Source organism: Ambystoma mexicanum, chromosome 13, assembly GCF_040938575.1.
Source record: "Ambystoma mexicanum isolate Mex_15411 chromosome 13, UKY_AmexF1_1, whole genome shotgun sequence".
NCBI lineage: Eukaryota > Metazoa > Chordata > Amphibia > Caudata > Ambystomatidae > Ambystoma > Ambystoma mexicanum.
The window spans coordinates 434,261,223-434,282,564 of NC_090938.1; the positions used below are offsets into that span (position 1 = coordinate 434,261,223).

Sequence of the window (21,342 nt, forward strand, 5' to 3'; positions counted from 1 at the left end):
AAATTGCCCAGGATGTATGCAATCTTGGCCTTGTCATTGTTGAAATGAGTTGATCTAAAGAGGAAATGTATCTGACAATGATTGCAAAATTCAGCCACGCGCCGCGGATCCCCATCAAACTTGATCAGTGTTGTATGGGCTAGTGTACTTTCAGCTTGAGAAGCTCCCATTGCCCCCTGCGTTACCATTTGGCGTAATGCTTGGTTTTCCTGATGTAGCGCAGTCATTTCTGCTCTGAGAGCGCGTAACTCATTTTGTAAATCTTAATCTTCCTTCATCTCGAAATCTGAAGGCAGGCGTCTCAATCTGTTAAGGTAAGTATCACGGGAATGCTGCGTACCTGCTGTTTTAGCCGAGGATCTTGAATTGGCTGCTAGGCTGTCTGCTGTATCCAGTCGTATGTATGACGCGGGGAACTGGCCCGACCTCAACCCAAGATAGGTACTGGGCGGTAGGTGAACCAACTCCCAACGTCACAATACGCTTTCCCCTGATTTCCGTGACGTCAGGACAGTGCAAGCACTGACAGGGGGAGCATTGTGTATTGCAGTCCTGCAATACGCGTGGACGAACCAGATGAAGATCAGGCGAGGTGGAAGTGCAGAATGGACAAATCCACGGAGTAATGGAAACTGAAGGTCTGGCAAACTGGAGATCTGATGTCGGCAAGAAGTAGAAGATTGACGAGAAGGCGGACCAGACAGAGGCACATAAACAAGTCCAGTGAACGTCCAGGAAGGAACAGGAAGTAAGCAACTCAGGCAGGCAGGGATGGGAAGGAGGCCCAGGTAACAGGGTAAACTCGGGTGGGCAGGAAAAACTCGGGTGGGCAGGAATGGGAAGCAGGCCCAGGAAACAGGATAACCTCAGGCAGGCAGGAATGGGAACAGGGTAAACTCAGGCAGGAAACCCAAGTAGAGCGAGAAACACGATCCAAACAAAACCGCGTTGAGACGCGATTAGACTCCGGTCTCTGCCCCCTTTATAGGGCCACCAGCACCTGAGAGGCTTGAGTCGCAAGCCGCCTCATTCCCAGGTGCTGCTGAGCCCAAAACGAGGCTTGAAGAGCAAGCCTTCAAAGCAGTGAGAGCCCAGCCTACTGCGCATGCGCGGAAGCGAGAATGCGGTCATCCGCGCATGCGCAGAAGAGTGTCAACATGGACCCTGGGAGCCCTCCAAAGCGCATAACCCCAAGTGCGAAAGTGTAGGTCGATCCGCCAAGAGGGTGCATGACGGGAAAGCGCTGAAAACCCCGGTCTCCAAGTAAGTGGCGTGACATTAGTAAAAATTGTCTTTGCGGAAGAGAACTCATTTGGTGGCACTTAAGGCAACTATTCGACAAATGACTCGCCACCCCTCTGAATAAGTGGGCTGCAAAGTGCCAAGAGTGTATTATACAATATAACCTGACCTTGGAACTACTTCAGTTTTTACCACAAGGAGAAACAATGTTTGTTTGTTTGTTTGTTTATTCATTTGTATTGTGCTCCAGACCCGCAGGTATCAGGGCGCAGGTGTTACAAGGAAATTCACAGCTTAGTTGCACAGTAGCGCTGCATATATACATTACATTCTATACATTACATAGTTACACAGTAAAACAGCAGAAAATACATTACACATATATACATGAGATGGGTAGAGGAGAGCAAGGTATCAGCAGGTATCATAACAAATTGTACACTATAGAAGTTATGTATATAATAGACAGTTTGAGGGATCCGAAGATCTGAGACAGCTTATTGATTGGTAGATTTGAGCCAGTTAATGCAGTTAGATCTGAAGCTCTGATATGATTGGTCTTCGCGGATAGCGGGTGTCAAGAAGTTTCAAAGCTGGGCTGCTTTAATCGGAAAGCTGCTACCTCCTACCTTAGAAAGTTTGAAACAGGGGATGTGGAGGCAGTTGGTGTGGGCTAGTCTGGATGGTCTAGTGGAAGTCCTTCTGTGGAATCTCTCTATTAGATAGCTAGGTACAGCATTATTCAGGGATTGATGGGCAAGGAAAGCAATGTTCAACTTCATTTTGTCATTAGTGGATAGCCAATTATTTTGTCACCTGATTGCAACGATATGTTCTCTCCTGGCCACTCCAAGGGCCGTCCTGAGGACATTGTTTTGGGAGGAATTCTGGGAGGCTGACTGGATAGCCACTATTGAGGAGGTCCGTGGATATCGTTTATTTTCTGGAATATGGTTAGATGTAAGACCCCTTGGTGTTCTCCCACATTACCTACAAAAATGTCCTGGCCAATATTGGCTGGCGCATGTAATTCTTACGTCTCTGCTTTATCTCTTCCTCACTAAAGAAATCACAGGAGGGAGAGAGGGGCTGCAGCATAGCCTGTGGTTTTGTAGATACTGCAATAATGAAGGTATTACAGGAACACTTATAAATATCATACAATAAGATAAAATCTGAAAAACACATGAAAATTCACATCCCAACCAGTTAATAGTCAAACATAGTCTCATTTCATGTCACACTTATGAGCATACACTTTCTCAAATAAAGTACTGATTTTAAAAATGTAAGCAAGGGCCAACCCACATGGGGTGAGTCAGCCCATAATAAATGTATTAGAGCGTGCCGATATTGCACAAAACAAGTTTGTGCAATAGGAGCCATAAGACCGAGCCTCTTATTTTCGCATATGCGGGACAAATACCAAATGTGCAAGGTCCTCACATGGCGCATCACACAGAGTGCAAGACCGATTAACAACTCCCCCAGACCAGGCCGCCACCACCGCTCGTAATGGAACACAATCAAACCGTGCTCTGGTTATAAGTACACGGTCTGCAGGAAATTCTGCCCACAGCAAGTATTTCTGGATGCCAGGGGCCAAAATGGTAATTAACCCTGTTTTCTTAGGTTTTAGCAGCTCCATACTTTCTCTACTAGCGCTTGCATGCTCATAAAAGTTGGCAGTCCACAGTTTAACCTTGCCACGAGACAAATGACTCTGCAACCCTCTGAATAAGTGGGTTGCAAAGTGCCAATACTGTATTACACAGTGGGCCTGATCACGTCTTCGGCGGTAACCCTTAAATCCGGCGGTAGCGCTAATACCGCCGGATTTAAGGGTCTGTCGAATCAGTGCTTCGGCGGATTTCGCCCTAGCTCTGAGCTGGGGGGAAATCCGCCGAAAAATTCGTGCTATTACCGCCGGCGGGAAATCTGCCGGCGGTAAGAGCGCGAAAATTGGGCCCAATGGGGAATGGGGCATTCCCGAATGGGCTCAATGGGGAATTACTTTACCGCCAAACTCATGATCCGGCGCTATGGGGAGTTTGGCGGTAGGGCTATTACCGCCGGCTGTAATACCGCCGGCGGTAACGGCCAAGTCGTGATCAGGCCCAGTATAAGGAGACCTTATTTAATCAGTTTTATTGCAGGGACATTATTACATTTAACATGCGGGGGGGACACCCGCAACCCCCAAACCCTTTTTTTTCAAGGGGAGCTGGTGACACCCCCGCAACCCATGCCTGCTTGACCCCCTATATATGGTCATCATATATAATGTTGCCACAACCTTTTCCCGGCTACCTTATGTCTGGTGACCATATATATGGGGACATTCTTACCTGATACCATTTAATCATAATATGGATTTGGGTGCTGTTAAAAAGTTTTAGATTATAACTTGTTAGAATGTTTTTTAAAGGCTGCTTTGTATATTGATATGTTTAATAACATTTTAAATTTCAGATGTGTTAATGAATTGATAGTAATGAATATTTGTGTATTCTGTATTTTCCTATTTAATCTCTTTTACGCTTATGTTTGAGAAGTCAGATAAAGATATAGGCCCTCATTACGAGTCTGGCAGTAGCCGCACCGGTAAAACCAGCAGGCTGCTGCCAGACCCGTAGTGAATTACCGGCGCCGGACTTGCCTGATTTACCGGGGCATTACAACCCCGGTGGTCTGGTAAATCCGGCCCCAGCAATTCTGTTAATCCCCATTCCCGTGGAGTCCTATCAATGGGGATCGCGGAAACACCGGCACCATGCCGTAATGGTGCTGGTGTTTCCGTGCATCTCTGTGGGCGGGTGCCGTTCCGCCTGCAAGTTCAGATCTGGCAGGCGGTACGGCACCCGCCCACAGAACTTGTACTTTGCCGGTCCGGAAAACGGTGCTGGTATGGTTTTACTATCACCGTTAATTCCAGGCCGGCAAACATGTAATTAGGACCATAGTCTTTTGTGAAAAGTTCCTTGTGAACTATATCACTAAAGAAAAAAGAGAAAAACAAATCCTTAATATTTAAGTTGATAACTTCCTCCGAGTGGGACAGGGCTCATAAGAATTTTCTGGAGTAGTGTTTTTTGTTCAAATTAACCATTATTTGATTCTTAGATTTGTTTCCCTGTTGTGTTTGCTTTCCAAGGCTATAGCCCTGAATTTGAGGAGATCCAATAGTTTCCACTATTAGGGGGCAGTCGATCTTACCCACCACATCGTTCGTAGATTTAAAAATATCCAGAGTTAGACTAAACCTCACGTGAGATCCCATACAACATTTCAGCCTATTCTCCAGAGGGGGAGAAGGAAGATTGCCCATAGAAACATTTAGTGCTACTGTGCTATTATTCTCGTAAGGCAAACAACTAACACTACCATTTATGGAGTTATGCTGGTTGTTGTTGTGTAAGTTATCCGAGATTGTAGATAGTCAGAATGTGTTAAATTGAACCGCCTCCTTGATGTTCTCATATAACCTAACTATTTTCTGGAGGACTAGATGCAAAGGGTGATAGAAGAAGGGCCCAAGGTACATTTTAGGTGATCCAGGAAACCCGTTCCCATTTATTGGGGTCTTCAACTGACCCTGTGTTTCAGGGGCCCTCTTTTACTGCTTTTACATCACTAAAATCATTCTTACATAATACTCACTGAGCTTCATCATGCACCGAAAGAATAGAACCCTTACAAAGTTCATTGCACATTCTTAAAAAACAATCGTCCAATGGTAGCTTCTTTAACAGAGGACTGGAAAAAGTTGGTAATTTTCCCATCCTGTTTATTACCCATTTTACTGTTGGAGGAAGTACACATGTCTGAGTTTCCTAACACCATTATCTTGGGAGTCCCATTACCAGCAGAATTAGGTAAATTTGCTTCCACAACAAGATTGGGAGACTGTAAAACAGAGGCTGCGGTATAAAGGAAGACAGCATGGGGCTGTGGCTCCTTAAATAACATTTTTGGTCCAAAGTAGAAACCATTTCTTAAAAGTTTAGAAAAGGCCTCGATAGACAAAATGAAAAGAGGAAGCACTTGCAGAGGGAAACTACATGGACGCCAACAAGATGTAATCAGTAAGAGTCAATAAAGACCTCTTAGAGAAGGCTTACCCATTGTTGTAAGCATTATCCAAAAAGGCCCCAAAGTCCAAGTGAAGAATATATGTCCCTCAGCGGACTATGGCAAACTACACTTGCCAATGCACTTCCTCGCCACGCTCTGCACGGCAAGCCTACTTTTAAAGGAACTCCACCTTCCCCTCTTTGAATAGATGTTGCATTGATGTATTTACCTCTGAAAACATATAGCAAAACACAGTGAAGTCGCTCTGGCAGACTACACCTGCTGCCCCACTTCCGTGCCACGTTCTACACAGCAAGCCTGCTTTTAAAGAAACTCCTCCTTCTCCTCTTTGAGTAGGTGTTGCTTTGAAGTAAGACCTCTGGAAACACACAGCAAAACAAAGTGGTCACTCCGGCAGCCTACACCTGCTGCCTCTCTTGTGACATTCTATAACTCCTACATTTGGTAGGCACACTATCCCTAGTGTCTATGTCATGCTGACACACCTTGGCCTGGAGCACGTGGAAACAAGGGGGCAAATTGAAAAACCAAAGGTTGCACCTCACCTTTCTGTTACAGAGTCAGTTGAGGGGACAACTTGACAACCTTAATGGAGCAAATTAAAGGACTGCCTTGGAACAGATCAGGGAGAGGTTCAGATTACTCTTCCTCTCTATCTGAAGCCAGCAGTAGGGCTTTTCTTCTCTTGGTATGAAAGCCTTCAACCTATTACATTGAAATCTTTAGGAGGCTCTTTGGGCTTTCCCATTTCCACTCAATAGTTTACCTCACCTATTGTTTAAGTAATTCGGTAAGGACCTGTCCATTTGTCCTGTAAGGTTGTTGGCCCAATAGGGTATATGATCAGGATTTCATGGCCTGCAGTGAAATGTGCAAAGAAGCCTTCTGCTCATTCCAGTGTTTAACCAGTGCTTGACCATCAGTGAACTTGCCATTGGCCTCTGCGATCAGAAGATCCGTCCTCTTTCTTAGCCCCAAAACATAGTCTTCCACTTTTAAGATAATGGAAGTAGAGGGGATAACCAACCCTTCAATCTCTATGACCAAAGGGCCCCTTACTGGGTGACCAAAAAGATGTTCTAAGGGGGTGGAGCCAATGCCTCTTGACACACCCCTCCTAGGCAAGCAGTAAGCATGGCAAAACAAGGACCCACTTCCTTCATGGGAGCGCCTCAAGAGCTCCAATCGTGCTTTGATGGTCCTGTTGTATTTTTCAGCATGCCCATTGGTCTGTGGATGGTAGGCGGAAGAACATTTATAAGACACGCTACATAGCGTGTATATAATTAGACATAAAGTTATACCTCTTTCAGACACAATTTCTTTAGGTAAACCAACCCTAGTAAAGATGTAATAATGCTTTTGCAACTGACATGGCAGTTACTGTTTTAAGTGGGATGTCCACAGGAGATCTGGAGGCATAATAAACAACCACCAGGATAAACCTGCTACCAGAGGATGTAAGAGCGTCAAGGGGACCAACAATGTCAATCCTTATCCTCACAAACGGTACACCCACTATGGGGAGTGGTACCAATGGAGCCTGGATCTCTGAACAACTCCTGCACTGGTTTTCTACTTGGACCACCATCCCAGGCAGGCCAGTTGAAATAAATGGATAACCTCTCCTTAGTCCACTTTGTTCCAAACTGACCTGCAAGGGGGTCTTCATGTGCCAACTGCAGTGGAAAGGGTTTCCTAATAGAGCCTATTTTCCCCAGGGGGGCAAGCCTCTAACTGGGCAGAAGCCTATCTCATTAGGCCTTCCAGAGATGGACACTGTCTTTGACCTTGATAAGCCTTCTTCCCTAGAGGCTCCCCTTCTGCAAGTTAGCTTCTTAGTTCTGGGTGATCATAGGGATTGAATGCATTGGGCAACACCCCTTCCTTGTCAGATTCAAGTGCTTGATCAGGTGTCTCAAAAACATTTGTAGGTACTTTAGGGGAGGACATTTTCTTCCCCTTTTTAGGAACCTTTAACTGCTTAGTCTTGGGTTTTCCCCTTGGCTTAGGCTTGGGTAAGATAGCCTTCTTTATTTGAGACCTTGTACTACATGGTCTTTCTGCTCTATCATCCACAATACCCAAGTATTTTAAATAATTTCCCAAAAGAACTCTATGGCTCACTTGGTGGGCCTAATAGGAGACCCTACCCAGTCCCCTGGGGATGAAGGTAAACCGAAAATGTAAGTATCCGCTTAATCTCCACATTTGTAAAGCCAGACCTATTAGCTTTGCCAATGCTTGTTGATTTTGTCCCCACTTGCAGAATTTAGCCAGAGGGGAATTCTTAAAGGTATGCACTAGCACCCGAAAATATGGTTCAACATGGTATACTATACACAATAAAAGACAAGGTTGTAACTTGTGAATTCCTCATTCTTTCTAATGTCAAACCATTTTGACATTACTGTGAATTGTTCTACACATATTCTGTTAATTCAGTAGCAAAGGGTGCACCCAGATCTCTCGGGTGTTAGCTGTGCAGGTACATGAGGGAAAAGCATTTGGACATGTTTGTAAAAATACACGACAGTTATGATGTGGATTTAACCTGCATGCGCTTTGTTCTCAGCGTGCTCCTTCCTATAACACCCCCTGAAACAGTCACGCTTTTGCAGATATGCTTGTCATTTATATGTACAGTGTACACAATACAAGCATTTTACACACCAAACTGTACATTATAAAGCTATTAATAATAACGAGGGAATGATGTATCAAGTGCATTATGCAGGTACAATCCCAAGTGACCTAAAATACGCTTGCACTGCCGTTGATTGAGAAGCAGTAGCAACGATGCTATTCTTCTTTTGAAGCGGTCTTTTCACCCTTAAAGTTGATACTTTGTTGATGTGTTTGGATGGCTGTCTTTTGTTTCTGGAAAAACATGCAGTCTGAGTTAATGCAAACGGAGAGTTTTCCTCACAATTGAGGATGAACTGCCAAATCTTCCCTCGTAAGCACCACTTTCTGTCGGGGTGTTTTTACTGATGTCACAGTGGAGGATACCATAATAATCGGCTATCTGTGATATCCATAACTGGCGGAATAGTAATGATCAGGTAGTTGTGAGTACATTCCCTGCTGGCCCTGGCCTGATACTTGTGTCTGCTGTGCGATTTACAAAGTTGCAACATTCACCTTTTTGCATTTCATCATCTCCCTACCTACTCCTTCTGCAGTACTCTTTCCCACTTGCCACTTCGAATGTGCATGCAAGCGTCATGTGTCACCTATGAATTTGAAGATGAAATTATTTAATACGATCGGAGAGTTGTGTTGTCGTTCAAAGGATTTTTGTTCTGTAATTTGTACGCATATCATGTTACACTTAGTAATGTACAGTTTGCTATGGCACTAATGGGCAGATCTATTGTGCTACTGAATGTGCATGCTGGTCTTGCTGCAAATTGAACATCCTTTCCTTAACTGTGTTTTACATTATTTAGCTTGTTTATCATGATGACAATTTTAGCAAATTGCGTGTTTATGACGATGAGTGATCCACCGCCTTGGGCTAAAAATGTTGAGTAAGTAATGCTCCATAATTATTTTGATTAATTAAGAACACCCATTATAAATGCTCACATACTCTTTTGCCAGAAAACCTTTGATGTGTCCCGTTCACAAGAGGTACAAACAATTCATGAGAAAAATCAGGCATACGGAATAGATGTCGCAGGGTTTTTTTTCAAGATTATTTTTGAATGCATATGCAACCCCACTTTGATAGATGCAAAGTTTCAAGCAGTTCGTACAGTCTGGAACTTTTTAATAATGATCATCTGTAGAAAACTATTGACTCTTGGCTCAGTGGTGACCATCTTTGTGCCTTGTGCTTATCTAGTTTAAGCATTCTTATCATCTGAGGCGTAGACAGGGCACGGCCTGAGCTGGCAAGGCCCACCCAGAATCTGTTAATGCTCACTCAGCAGCACTGCGTGCGCATTTACAGATATCAGTGTCGCAGCTGGGGAGCAGGGGGTCACTCTTTGACTCCTCTGAGTATGTCAGGTACCAGGTTGCTCTCCCTGCTTTCTGGTTCCTGTATGTGGGGAGTGCGGGATCCAGAGGCCAAAAAAACAGTTGAGGAAGCAGCATTTTTATGGAGTCTGGATTCTGGAGGGAAATTGGTTTATTTGTTTGTTTGTTTGTTTTATTATTTATAATGCGCACATAACCACAAGGATAACAAGGCGCGAACATAGTAAGAGGGTTGTATAGCTTAGTTACATACAGCAAATTAAATAACGTCCTGTGGAGTTACAATAGGGATACAGTGGTAACATGGGTAAACAGATATCAAAGACATTTTATCTAGTGCAGTTTATATAGTAGCAGGAGGTAGCGGGGGTACACTGAACAATAATACAATTGGTGATGGCACTGATAATGGCATGAGGAGCCACCAGGGAGTATTATTTGTCATGGTCCTTCAACCATTGTATAATGTATGTCCTGAACTGAAAGTAAGGGATGTCTTTCCTTAGAGGTGGCGGTAGTGAGTTCCAGTGAGTAGCTGCTTTAACAGGGAAGCTGTTCCCTCCAGTCAGGGACCGTTTGAATCTTGTGACTAGTAGTAAATTGGCGTTGGCACTTCTGGAGGGGCGGTATGAAACCTGTCTAGAGAATCTTGTTATCAGATATTTCGGGGCCATGTCATGAAGGCATTTGTGTGTCAGTGAGACAGACTTAAGGAAAATTTTGTCTTTCGTGGAAAGCCAGTTAACGGATCTTCTGGTATCTGAGATGTGGGCTTTCTTGGGGATACTTGGAGCTGCTCTTAGAGCATTATTTTGAAGGATTTGGATCTTGTTTATGATATGTTTGTTACTGCCTACGTAAAGGGCATTACAGTAATCCAGCTTAGATAGGATCAATGCTCTGGCCAAGGTAGTGCAGTTATTAGGTGTTAGGAGTGGTTTGGCAGCTCGGATGAGTTTACAAGTATAAGCAGTGGCGGAGGCCATTGCGTTTACCTGTTTGTTAAATGATAGTGAGGAGTCTAGGTAAAAACCCAAAGTTTTTACCTCCTTGGCCACAGTGATGGTGTTGTTATCAATTACGAATGATGAGTAAATTTGGCTGAGTTTGTTGATATTGGCTGAGGTACCAAGAATGAGGAGTTCTGTTTTGTCATCATTCAGGCATAGTCTGTGTGAGGCCATCCATGCCTGAATGATGAGGTACACTCTGTTTACAAAGGCCAAATCCTTGTCATAATCCCCCGACAACGGGATGAGGATCTGAGTATCATCTGCATAGTTTGTGTAGGTGATACCCAGACCGTCGAGATCATCGAAAAGGGGCTTTGTAAAGATGTTGTACAATGTAGGTGAGACGCAGGAGCCCTGAGGCACGCCACAGGCGATGGGCGTGGGGTCAGCAGCCGCTAATGGTGAGAAGACGCGCATTGTTCTATCACTGAGGAAGGACTGAATCCAGCCTATAGCCTCATGGGAGAAGTGTGCGGCCGACTCGAGATGTTTGCACAGAATCTCGTGGTCGACTAAATCGAAAGCTGCTGAGAGGTCAAGGAGCAGCAGCAGTGCAATTTTGCCCTGGTCTCTCAACTCGTCAATTTGTATCTTAAGGTCAACCAAAGCGGTTTCGGTTCCGTGTTGGGGTCTGAAACCAGATTGTCGGATTCCTAGAAGGTGGTTATATTCTAGGTATTGTTGGATTTGTAAATATGCCAATTTGTTGATGATTTTAAGCATGAATGGTACCGTGGTGATAGGACGATAGTTCGTAGGTATGGCGGGGTCTAGGTTTTGTTTTTTGAGGAGTGGGAGGACCCATGATTGTTTCAGGTTATTGGGTATTATGCCTGAGTTGAAGGATGCATTTATTAGTTTAGTGATGAAAGGTGATAATTCACGAGCTGCATCTTTTATAAGTTGTGCTGGGCATAAGTCCCCGTGGCAGTTCGATGGTTTAAGAGTGAGGATGACATTCTCAACCTCTTTGATGGATACTTTGCGGAAGTTGAAGTGGGGGGTGGTATCAAGTGAGGGGGTCAGGATGGAAGGTGTCACTGTCACATCGTTAATATTGGATTTCGTAATGGTGAGAAGGGTAGCCTTTTTATGGTGGATCTTCGTTTGCAAGGTGGTGATTTTATTAGACAGGGCATTTTGAATGTTTGTACACCAGTTTTTATCCTTGGTGCAAGAGTCTGGGGTTTGGATAGGAGATTCTAACTCCTTCAGAATTGTAAAGAGCTCTTTAGTATTGGACTTAGCTTGGGTGATTCGGAGGTTGTAGGAGGTTTGTTTGGCGGAAATTATTTCTTTTTTGTAGAGGGCTGATTGCTTACTTAGGTTGCGCTTATTGGTCTCTGAAGGATCAAGTCTCCATATTTTCTCACAACGACGTTTCTCACGTCTGAGTTTTTTTAGTTGTGGGGAGAACCAGGAGTTCACATGTTTACGTTGTTTGCTTTTTCTGATCTTTAAGGGAGCTATGGCATCAAGGGATGATAGCATCACTTTATTGTACACGTCTACCATGGTAAATGGGTCAGTGTTGTCTGGTATAGAATTGAGGGTGGGTATGATCAGCGGGATGAGGTTTTCTGGCGTGATGTTTCTTTTATTTCTAGTGGGGACTGCTGGGGCTACATTATCAATGAGTAGCGCAGGTGGGGCCTCTAAGGCAAATGTGATCAGATAGTGGTCTGACCAAAGCTGAGGAAGTGTGGATAGTACCGAGATGGGGCAATTGTGCACAGCAATCCAATCAAGGGTTCTGCCTTTAGTATGAGTAGGGCATGTAATCTTTTGGGTGAAACCTAGTTCCTCTAGGGAGTTATTGATAAGTGTGGCATTCGAGTCTCGGGGGTCATGGAGTCCTAGGTTGAAATCTCCTAGTACGAGTTTCTGGGAGGAACTTTTCAGATTATTAGATAGGATATTATTGAGCTCTTCTTCGAAGAGTCCTCTAGGGCCTGGTGGGCGGTAGATAAGGTGGATAGTTACAAAATGTGAGTTAGTTATGGATAGCTTGGCTGTGAGGACTTCACAAGAGTTTGTACTAAGAGGTGGATCGAGTTTCAGTGTGAGATTCGTTTTATGTATGATGGCAAGACCTCCACCACGCGATGTGGTACGGTCTAGTCTGAGGAGGGTGTAGTCATCTGGGATGGCTAACATAATTGCTGGGCCGGCTGCGGGGTGGAGCCAGGATTCTGTGATGGCTAGAAAATCCAGGTTTCCATTATGTAGTATGTCTGCAATCTCCGTTGCGTGGGCGACCATAGAGCGTGCATTTATGTACGCCCCTTTTATCGTTGGTTGAGCTGGTGGGGGCAGTGCCTTGGGAATGGCCTTGGGGGGTGTAACAGTCTCTCTGAAGAGTCTGCTGTTGAGTTGCAGGTGATGTCGATTGGATATACTAGGGCCAGTAGTGGTGTTAGATACTGTTTTAGGTAAGTAGTCATGCAATCTTGGGAGTCTTGCACGTAGTTTAAGATTCCTTTGTATTAGAGTGCATGGTCTGGTGAGCTGCTTGGCCGAGTAATGTACAAGAGCCAATGGTAGGGTATGTTGAGGCATGGTGAGGTCTTGTAGCGTGATTATGTAAAGGAGGGCTCTTAGGAGTGTTGTGTAGAGTGGTGGTAGGTACATGTTGTACGATTACGAGTATGTGCAATGGACCTGGAAGCACAGTTTCAGTATTCAGGACTGGGGTGGCGAGCACAAAGTAAGCTAGGTGAGAGGAGCAAAGCTTCAGTCTAGCGGGTAGCTTAGTGAGGTGCAGTAGGGCTGGAAGCTAGACGATTACAAGGCAGAGGTGATAAGGGCAGTAATCAGTGGCAACAAGCTGTAGAGCACATACGTAATAGCTTCAGTCTAGTAAGACACAGTAATTAGATAGAGTTGATTGCCGAGCTAAAGAGACTGGTGACTGAGTGTTCATATATGTTACGGTTAACAAGGTCATAAACTGTAGTAGCATTATCTATCAGATGCATACATTGTTAGTTCACATGCTTCGTACACTTTGCCTACTGTCCACATACTGTGGTTAGTGGCCACCATAAGGCACAACACAGTAGTCAATGTGGTCAATAGGCGACCATAAGGCACAACACAATAGTCAATGTGGACAGTAGGCGACCATAAGGCACAGCACAATAGTCAATGTGGTCAATAGGCGACCATAAGGCACAGCACAATAGTCAGTGTGATCAATAGGCGACCATAAGGCACAACACAATAGTCAATGTGGTCAATAGGCGACCATAAGGCACAACACAGTAGTCAGTGTGGTTGATAGGCGACCATAAGGCACAGTATAATCATTAGTGTGCCTCTACATAAAGAGACCATGCAAAAGTTGAAGTACAAAGGCACAACGTGCAAAGTTTGCAATGGCACGAAAGCTACAGAGAATAAGTTATGCCCTAGTACCACGGGCAATGTTCAGAGGCAGAGTGTGCAGCCCTGACAATAGTTTAGGAGGCGTAGATGCAGAGGATAGCATTAGCAGTGTCGCGCGATGATACGGATTTAGTTGATAAGTCTCGGCAGTGCAGCCAACTAGATGGCCAGATAAGTGTGCACGCAGAAGCCCCGGTCTTACCGTGTTAATAGGAGGTCAATGGTGCCGCGCTAACGATACTGCCACCTTGAAGCAGATGGATAATTGAAAGGGCCATATAGCGCCTCACGTGCGCCAAACAGGCGCTCAACGGGCCTTTGTATGGCCTTCGTAGGAGCCGCCGGCACATCCGCCTGCCGGCGGATGTAAGATGCTGGATATGCGAGGCTTAGCCTCGTTGTGGCGCCGCGATGCGCCCGGCATGCGGGGGACAGGCAGGAAGTAGGACAAGGCCAGGCAGGCCTTCGTTGCAGCTTACCAGCTGTTTCAGGGTTCCAGCGATGGGGAAGGGCTCCTGGTTACGAAATTAAACATTTTGTCTGTACGTATTTGTGTTTGTGATGATTGTAGCTATGTATGAATGTATGCATGCCTGCATGCCAGGGGGTATCTGTGTAAGTGTGCAGGTTGCAGCATCGGGGCACAAGGGAATTGTAGTCCATCGGTGGGAGCGGCCCTGGCGGGACTTGGAGAGCGGGGTGGGAAGTGACGTGGTTGCCGGGGAGGAAGGAAGTTCAGTTGAAGTTGTATGGTGAATAAAGACAGTGCATGCATGCCAGAGTCTGTGTCTTCATTTACTAGACGCAGTGTGGAACAGGAGGCACGGATAGTCCCTGTGTCCTCCGACATTACACTGGCAACGAGGCGGAAGCCTACCTAGCTGCAGGCTGTGGCGATCGGCACCTGGTCGCTGCGTGTGGCGTCTGAAAACCTGATTGCGCACCCGGGCATGTCCGTGAATGCATGCGGCCTACGGGCGGCAGGAGCACGTCGCTCGAATCCAATGGAGGGAGCGAGCTGGAAGCCCGGTGCCGCGGCGGTGATTGGTGGCGAATAAAGAAAAAAGCATTTGGACATTGCTGTGCTGGCGGTGCTCGTGCCCACATGGCGGCTGCCATTTTGGGGGAACATTCGATCGACACAAGCTTCAAAGTGAGCGTGGGGGTGAGGGTGATTTTACACGCTGATAGCCTCATGCTGGCCTGTAAATGTGATTTGTGACCCCTGCTGATCCGGCTGCATTGCCATGGCCCTGTGCATTTTGACAAAAACAAAAGGAAGGAAGACGTAAAATGTTGACTTCTTTTAGGCTGATCAGCCCTGTGATTCCTCAGCCGGGATAGAGCATCATCTCCCATCATGTCTGATCAAAACATTCTGGCTATTGTCCCTGTCACTCTGCAGGTACAGGTGCAACAAAGGGTTCAGGAACCTCTGGCAGTGCAATTGCCTGAGGTGTTCGACGTTACTGACACCAGCAAAATGAGGCCTCCATGGGCCAGGTAGATCAGGGGTTTTGACCTCTACGTGGGTGCCATGGCGCCCATGGAGGACACCAGACAACAATGCCTATTGAAGCTGGCAACTGGCCCTGCCACCAGAGACATCATTGATGACCTCCCAGCTGACTCCATACACACTATTCCAGGCCGGCCTAAAGATTGCTCTTGCTACCTATTTCACACCTCACACAAATGCAGATTACGAAAGATATGTGAAAGACGTGTTTCACACTACAAAACAACAGAACGGTGAAAAGATGGATGCGTAAGTACCGCTTTGCTGTGTGAGCTGGACTCTACTGGACTCTCCCACATTTGATATTGACAGCGAGGATTTCACAAGGAAGAACCTTCAGCATTCTATCAGCGTTTTCAAACTCTGATTGACACTCAGTAACATCGCCTTGCATTGTGGGGATTGGCTCCCAGACTGCTCCCAGGCTGCATTGCTACTTAATCCGCTTCGCCCGTGCGCGCGCACACGGGCAAGTACTCGTAAGTACTGCTTTTCCGCTTCGCCGCAGCGGCCGAGCGGGCCAGTGAGTTACTTCCTGCAGCTGAGTGCAATTTCCCATTTTTGCAAGGCTTGTCTCAGTGAGCTGGTTTTCTCTGGTATATACTGGAACATTGTGCAGATTGGTGTAATTTGGTCACTGGTGGTTGTCTAACTACTGTTACATGGCGTTCTCAAGGTATAATTTGAAATAACAGATGCCTGTATGCTTCTCTGAAAATAAAGATTAGCGTTTCCTCTGGTATGGCTGGTTTGGCCCATGCAGCCTCCACTGTTACTGATTTGACACTGGGTGATCATAGATCTATCGCCCGGGCTTCCGGTGACATTGCCTCAGTGCTGCTCCAGAGACTTGTGGAGGTTTCATCAGCTACCCCTGTGATCAAGGTCCCCTATTGCAACTTGGGAGTCCACCTCAATGGTGGGCGTTAAATCTCGTGGCTTGTCAGATCAAACCTTATTAGACTCAGTCAGGGGCCTTGGAACGCAGTCAAAGCACAATAGAATACCTGTACTGTCCCCAATTCCCTTTCCGATAGATCATGGAGACTGTTCTGGCATTTCCATATACGCCAATCAATGTGAGTCACCCATCTCCATAATGCAAGATCTTTCTGCAGTAAAGACCCTGATGGATGAACTAGTCTGTTCTCTTTCTTTACCCTCTTCTATTCTACCCTCTTTTGCTTTGCCCACGCCTCGAGCGCCCATTAAAATAAATCGAGAATCCGGTGCTCCTCAGATTATGTGCTCAAATTACCCCCATAGTGTTGAATTGGCTTTAACAGCCATCAACACCTCAGTGGTAACCTTGGTTAAATTATTGAGATTTTAGATTACAGGTTGGCATCTCGGGCTGTAGCCTTAACAGACATGGCTTCTAAAAATCAGTGATAATCATGTCCTGCTGATCAAGCATATGCTGAAATATGGAGACACTAAAGGAGTGCCGTATGTATCTTCACTCCCTGTGTTTGAAGATGTCATTTGCACGATACCTGAGTCTTCGGTGACAGATATTATCACTATAGAGAAAGACTCCTCTTTTATTGACCTCTCGATCGATGTGGGTGGCATGAGCGAGGCAGAAGCGGCAGTGTCCACTTCCCCCACTGATCGCCGCCTAGCAGGCAATCTATTACATAAAAAAATCTCCAAAAGCCAAATTGAGGGGCCCACGTGCCATAGCAAAAAATTCCAAAAACATGGCAAACATTAGAGGGCCTAAAAACACATTAAATGCGTTCTTTCAGGCCATTGGTGGCACTGTTCCATCTTCAACCAAACGTAAGTTATCAGCAAACCCTAAATCATCTAGCAACATGCAGGAAGCAATTCCGGTATGTCCAGCAATATTGAGAGGCTCTGGAGAAACACTAGCTGTAGAGTAGGTTGCGGTGCCAGTTCCTCCGACTCACTCTCCTCTAAGCCAACGTATTGATTCCATCAAACATGCTGAGGCACAACACAGTGCTACTGTAGTGGCGGGCGCCGCACAGAACTCCGAGCCTTCATGGGCAACCCCTTTGGGTTTGAATGGACTTGGCAATAATAAAAAAAAACCGTTTCCTTCAATCTGTCGCAGAAGGAGCATATAATGGGTCATGAAGGCCAGTCTGTTGCGACAACTGAAACCATCAAGAATACGATAGTGACCTACCTGTTGGAACGTGCTACGTCCTAGTGAGTAGACATGCCAAGTACAGGCTCCTTCGACTCTAGTAAAAAAAATAAAAAAATGGTGTTCCATTATCTGTTTATCCTTTGCGTACCATTGATGCAACAAGATTTGAGACTCAAAAATTTCAGTCATCACAGTTTAACTTGACTTCTCGCAATGCCGATAAGCATTCTGCCTGTTTGGTACCAAATCCGAGAAGAACAATCCAGTCAAGAGAAAGCAACGCTCACTCACTTATACTTAAATGCAGAGAAGGCAATTTTCCCTCATATGATTTAAATTGACAGAGTGTCTTGAACATTTTTAGTGATGTACGCACTCTGCAAGATATTACCTCTCATGACATTGATCAAATAGAATTCATTGCAGACTCAACCCAATCAATAGTTTGTCTATGGATACCCTCAGGGGTGTTTGCTAATTTAATATGGCAAGCCAAGATGCAGCTGTTTGAAATGGGTTTTTTATTAGTTGAAGACCGTGCAAGGGCCGAGGATAGCTCTCACATAATTACACACAAAACAAACATTTATCAACGCAGTCAAGCTTGTGAAAATAGAAGTATGAATGTTCAAGCAGTTAAATGTCAGTAACCCTCACTGACGCCGCTGAAAGAATTATTCATTGCTAGCTGGAACTATAGAGGCAACTCTCATTTACAATCTGCTATACGACGCTTCCCACATGTGTATCAAATTATAGCCTTACAGGAAACATGGCTAACATCATCACCATGGCTATGATGGCTATGATGCTGTGCTATTACCTACTCGGCAGACTGGAGGAAGACCCGCATCTGGTCTATTGGTGGCAGTGAACCTAAAATCGGGCCTTTCCATTGTAAAGTGGGGTGCTGAAAGCGATCACATTTTGTTAGTGAAAATTTCATGTGGCAAAGAAAAATTTGCCTTAATAAATCTATATCGTAATCCAGCCTCTATTTCTGATGAAGCCTTCTATTTTATTTATTTATTTATTTATTTGCATTCATAAAGTGCACAGAGCTGCCCTGAGGCATTGTGGCGCTGTTACAGAAGGCTTGAACTTAACATAGGTAGGGTGTAACATTCGGTAGCAGGGTTACATTGACAGGGTGGGAGACAATGAGGTTATGCGTTGCTGTGGTTACAGTGCAAGCATACTATGCATGTTGGTTTGGAGACATTTAGCGGAAAAGCAAGGTTTTTAGGTTTTTTAAGAAAGGTGGTGTAGGATTTTTCATTCCTAAGTGAAGTTGGCAGGGCGTTCCAGTGTTTGGTTGCGAGCTATTGGAAGCTGGACCCTCCGGCTCCGGTTCTTTTGAATGTGGGAACATAGATCTGGTTGGTGCAGTGAGCTCTGGTAGGTCTGATGGAGGTGTTGAGGGTGATTCTATCAGAGAGATAGGGTGGGGCATCTAGTGTGAGGCACCTCTGAGTGATGGCCATGGTTTTAAATAGTATGCGTTCCTTAACCGGTAGCCAGTGTACATTTTTCCTGGCTTGAGAGATGTGTTCCCTTTTGGGAATAGTCAGTGCCGCCCGGAGCGCGTTATTTTGAATGATTTGTAGTTTTTTGATGTTGTTGACAGAGGTGCCTAGGAAGAGGGCATTACAGTAGTCCAATTTGATACCTATTGTGGCTCTGGCGATGGATAGGCAGTTTTTGGTAGATAGAAATGGTTTGACTGCATTGATGATCTTGGCGGTGAGTGCTGAGGAGGAGGCTATGGCGTTAACCTGGCGGGACATAGATAGTGTGGCATCTAGGTGAACCCCTAGGGTTTTGACAGTCTTGGAGACTGTGATGATGGAGTTATCAATGTGAAAGGATTTATATTGAGGGGGGAGTTTGTTGAGAGTTTCACTGGTCCCTACTATGAGGATCTCGGTTTTATCCCCATTTAGGCAAAGGCCGTTGGCAGCCATCCAGGTTTGGATGGCTGTGAAAATTTTGGTTAGAGCTGCTGCGTCTTCTTCATAACTCCCTGTTAGTGGGAGTAGTACCTGCGTGTCGTCGCGTAGTTGGTATACCATATGTTGCAACAGTCGAGGTCATTGAAGAGTGGGAGGGTGAATATATTGTAGAGTGTAGGGGCGGTGCAGGAGCCCTGCGGGACGCCGCATTGGATGATGGTGGGGGTTGCTGAGGTGGTTTCTGAAAAGGCCTTCATGAGTCTGCCATTTAGGAACGATGCCACCCAAGTGATAGCTTCTGGGGAGAAATGTGCTTCATTTTGTAGGTGCATATCATGGTTTTCATGGTTGACAAGGTCAAAGGCGGAAGATAAGTCCAGTAGGAGAAGGAGTGCCGGTTTGCCTTTGTCCAAGATGTCCCCAAGTTGTATTTTTAAGTCGAGTAGGGCTGACTGTCTTGTGACCTGGCCGGAATCCAGGATGTTGTTGGTTTCGAGGTATTCCTGGATTTGCGTGTAGGTAACTTTGTCCAGAATCTTGAGCAGGAACGACACAGTGGTAATGGGCCCATAGTTATTAGCAACTTCTGGGTCAAGTGTAGGTTTTTTTAGAAGGGGGCTTACCCAGGCTTCTTTTAGACTATCTGGAACTTTGTTGGCGTTGAAGGAAGCGTTGATGAAGGATTTGAGGAAGGGGGTGAGTTTTTTCGGAGCAGTCTTTAATGAGGCTGGCTGGGCATGGGTCCCCTTTGCAGTTGGATGGTTTAATCCTGTTCATTATCTCAGAGACTTCTTGATCCGTTACTTCCCTAAATTTGAAGGGGGTAATGGTGCCTTTGGTAGGAGGCTTTGGGTAGGAGGTGGGTGGGTGGGTAGGGGTGGTGGTGGGTTCAGAAAGTTGTGATAGGTTTTTGTGGTGTTCCTTGACTTTACTTTGGAGGAGTTCAATTTTATTCAGTAGTGCGGATTGTATAGAGTTACACCAGGTTAGGTCTTTCTCAATATCTTGAGACTTGGTGGGTGGTGTGGTGAGTTCTTTGTAGATGGCGAAGAGTTCTTTTGATTCAGAGCTTGCGTTGGCAATTCTTTCGTTATAGGATGCTGATTTGGCTATGATTATGGCTTTTTTGTATTGAGTGGTGATTTTTTTGTAAGAGGTTAAAGTGGCTGGCGAGGGTGATTTTTGCCATGCGTTCAGTGCTTTTCTTTTCTGGGAGCGGAGTTCTTTAAGTTCAGATGAGAACCATGTGTTAGAATGTTTCACTGTTTTGGCTTTTTTGTTCTGTAAAGGGGCAATGGTGTCTATGGCAGTGCTTATAGTACTCTTGTAGATTTCTGCTAGCACTGAGGGGTCGGAGGTCTTTAGGTCAGTTGTGAGGATGCTAATGTGGGGGGTGATCTTGTCTTTAGTGAGGTTTTTGGCGCATCCTGCCAGGGCAGGGGGGATGGGGTTGGGCTTTTTGGTGTTGGCGGCGGCGGGGATGAAGAAATGAATGATGTGGTGGTCTGACCAGGGCGTGGGGGTGATGGAGCTGATGTCGATTTGACAGTTGTGGTCGGCTACCCAGTCAAGGATGCGACCTTTGTTGTGTGTGGGTGATGTTATTTTTTGGTCAAAGCCTAGTTCTTTTAGGGCTAGTGAGAGAGAGTTGGCTGGTTTATCCTTTTTGGCGTATTCGAGGTTAAGGTCACCTAAGAGAATGCTTTCGGAGGTGGGTTTTAGGTTTTCTGTTAGGCCGTGTAGGAGATTCTCATGGAACTCCAGTAGCGGGCCAGGTGGGCGGTAGACGAGGTTGATTGTGAAGGTGGAGTTTGGTGAGAGGGCAATTATTATCACAAGGGAGTCTGTGGTGTCACCCAGGTCAGATGTGATTTGTCTGGCCTCTAGGTGATCTTTCAGGACGAGTGCTACCCCACCTCCTACTGCGGAGATGCGGTCTTGCCTGATGATGGAGTAGCCCTGTGGAATGGCAAGGTTGAGGGCTGGCCCTGCGGCACTATGGAGCCAGGTGTCGGTGATGGCTAG

At 45.6% G+C, this 21,342-nt stretch overlaps 1 protein-coding gene across 3 annotated transcripts in view; it reads left to right on the plus strand.

Moving 5' to 3' along the window:
• The window catches only part of LOC138521307 (sodium channel protein type 4 subunit alpha-like), a 3,496,387-nt gene that overhangs the window by 1,161,966 nt on the left and 2,313,079 nt on the right, over positions 1-21,342 (plus strand). For 2 of the 3 annotated variants that reach the window (XM_069634045.1, XM_069634044.1), the window contains exon 1: positions 8,786-8,870. In XM_069634045.1, the coding sequence (XP_069490146.1) occupies positions 8,800-8,870 (71 nt within the window). In that variant the 5' untranslated portion in view covers positions 8,786-8,799. Of the gene's footprint in view, positions 1-8,780; positions 8,871-21,342 lie in introns of those variants that run through there. The other variant, XM_069634046.1, reaches the window with a different exon arrangement.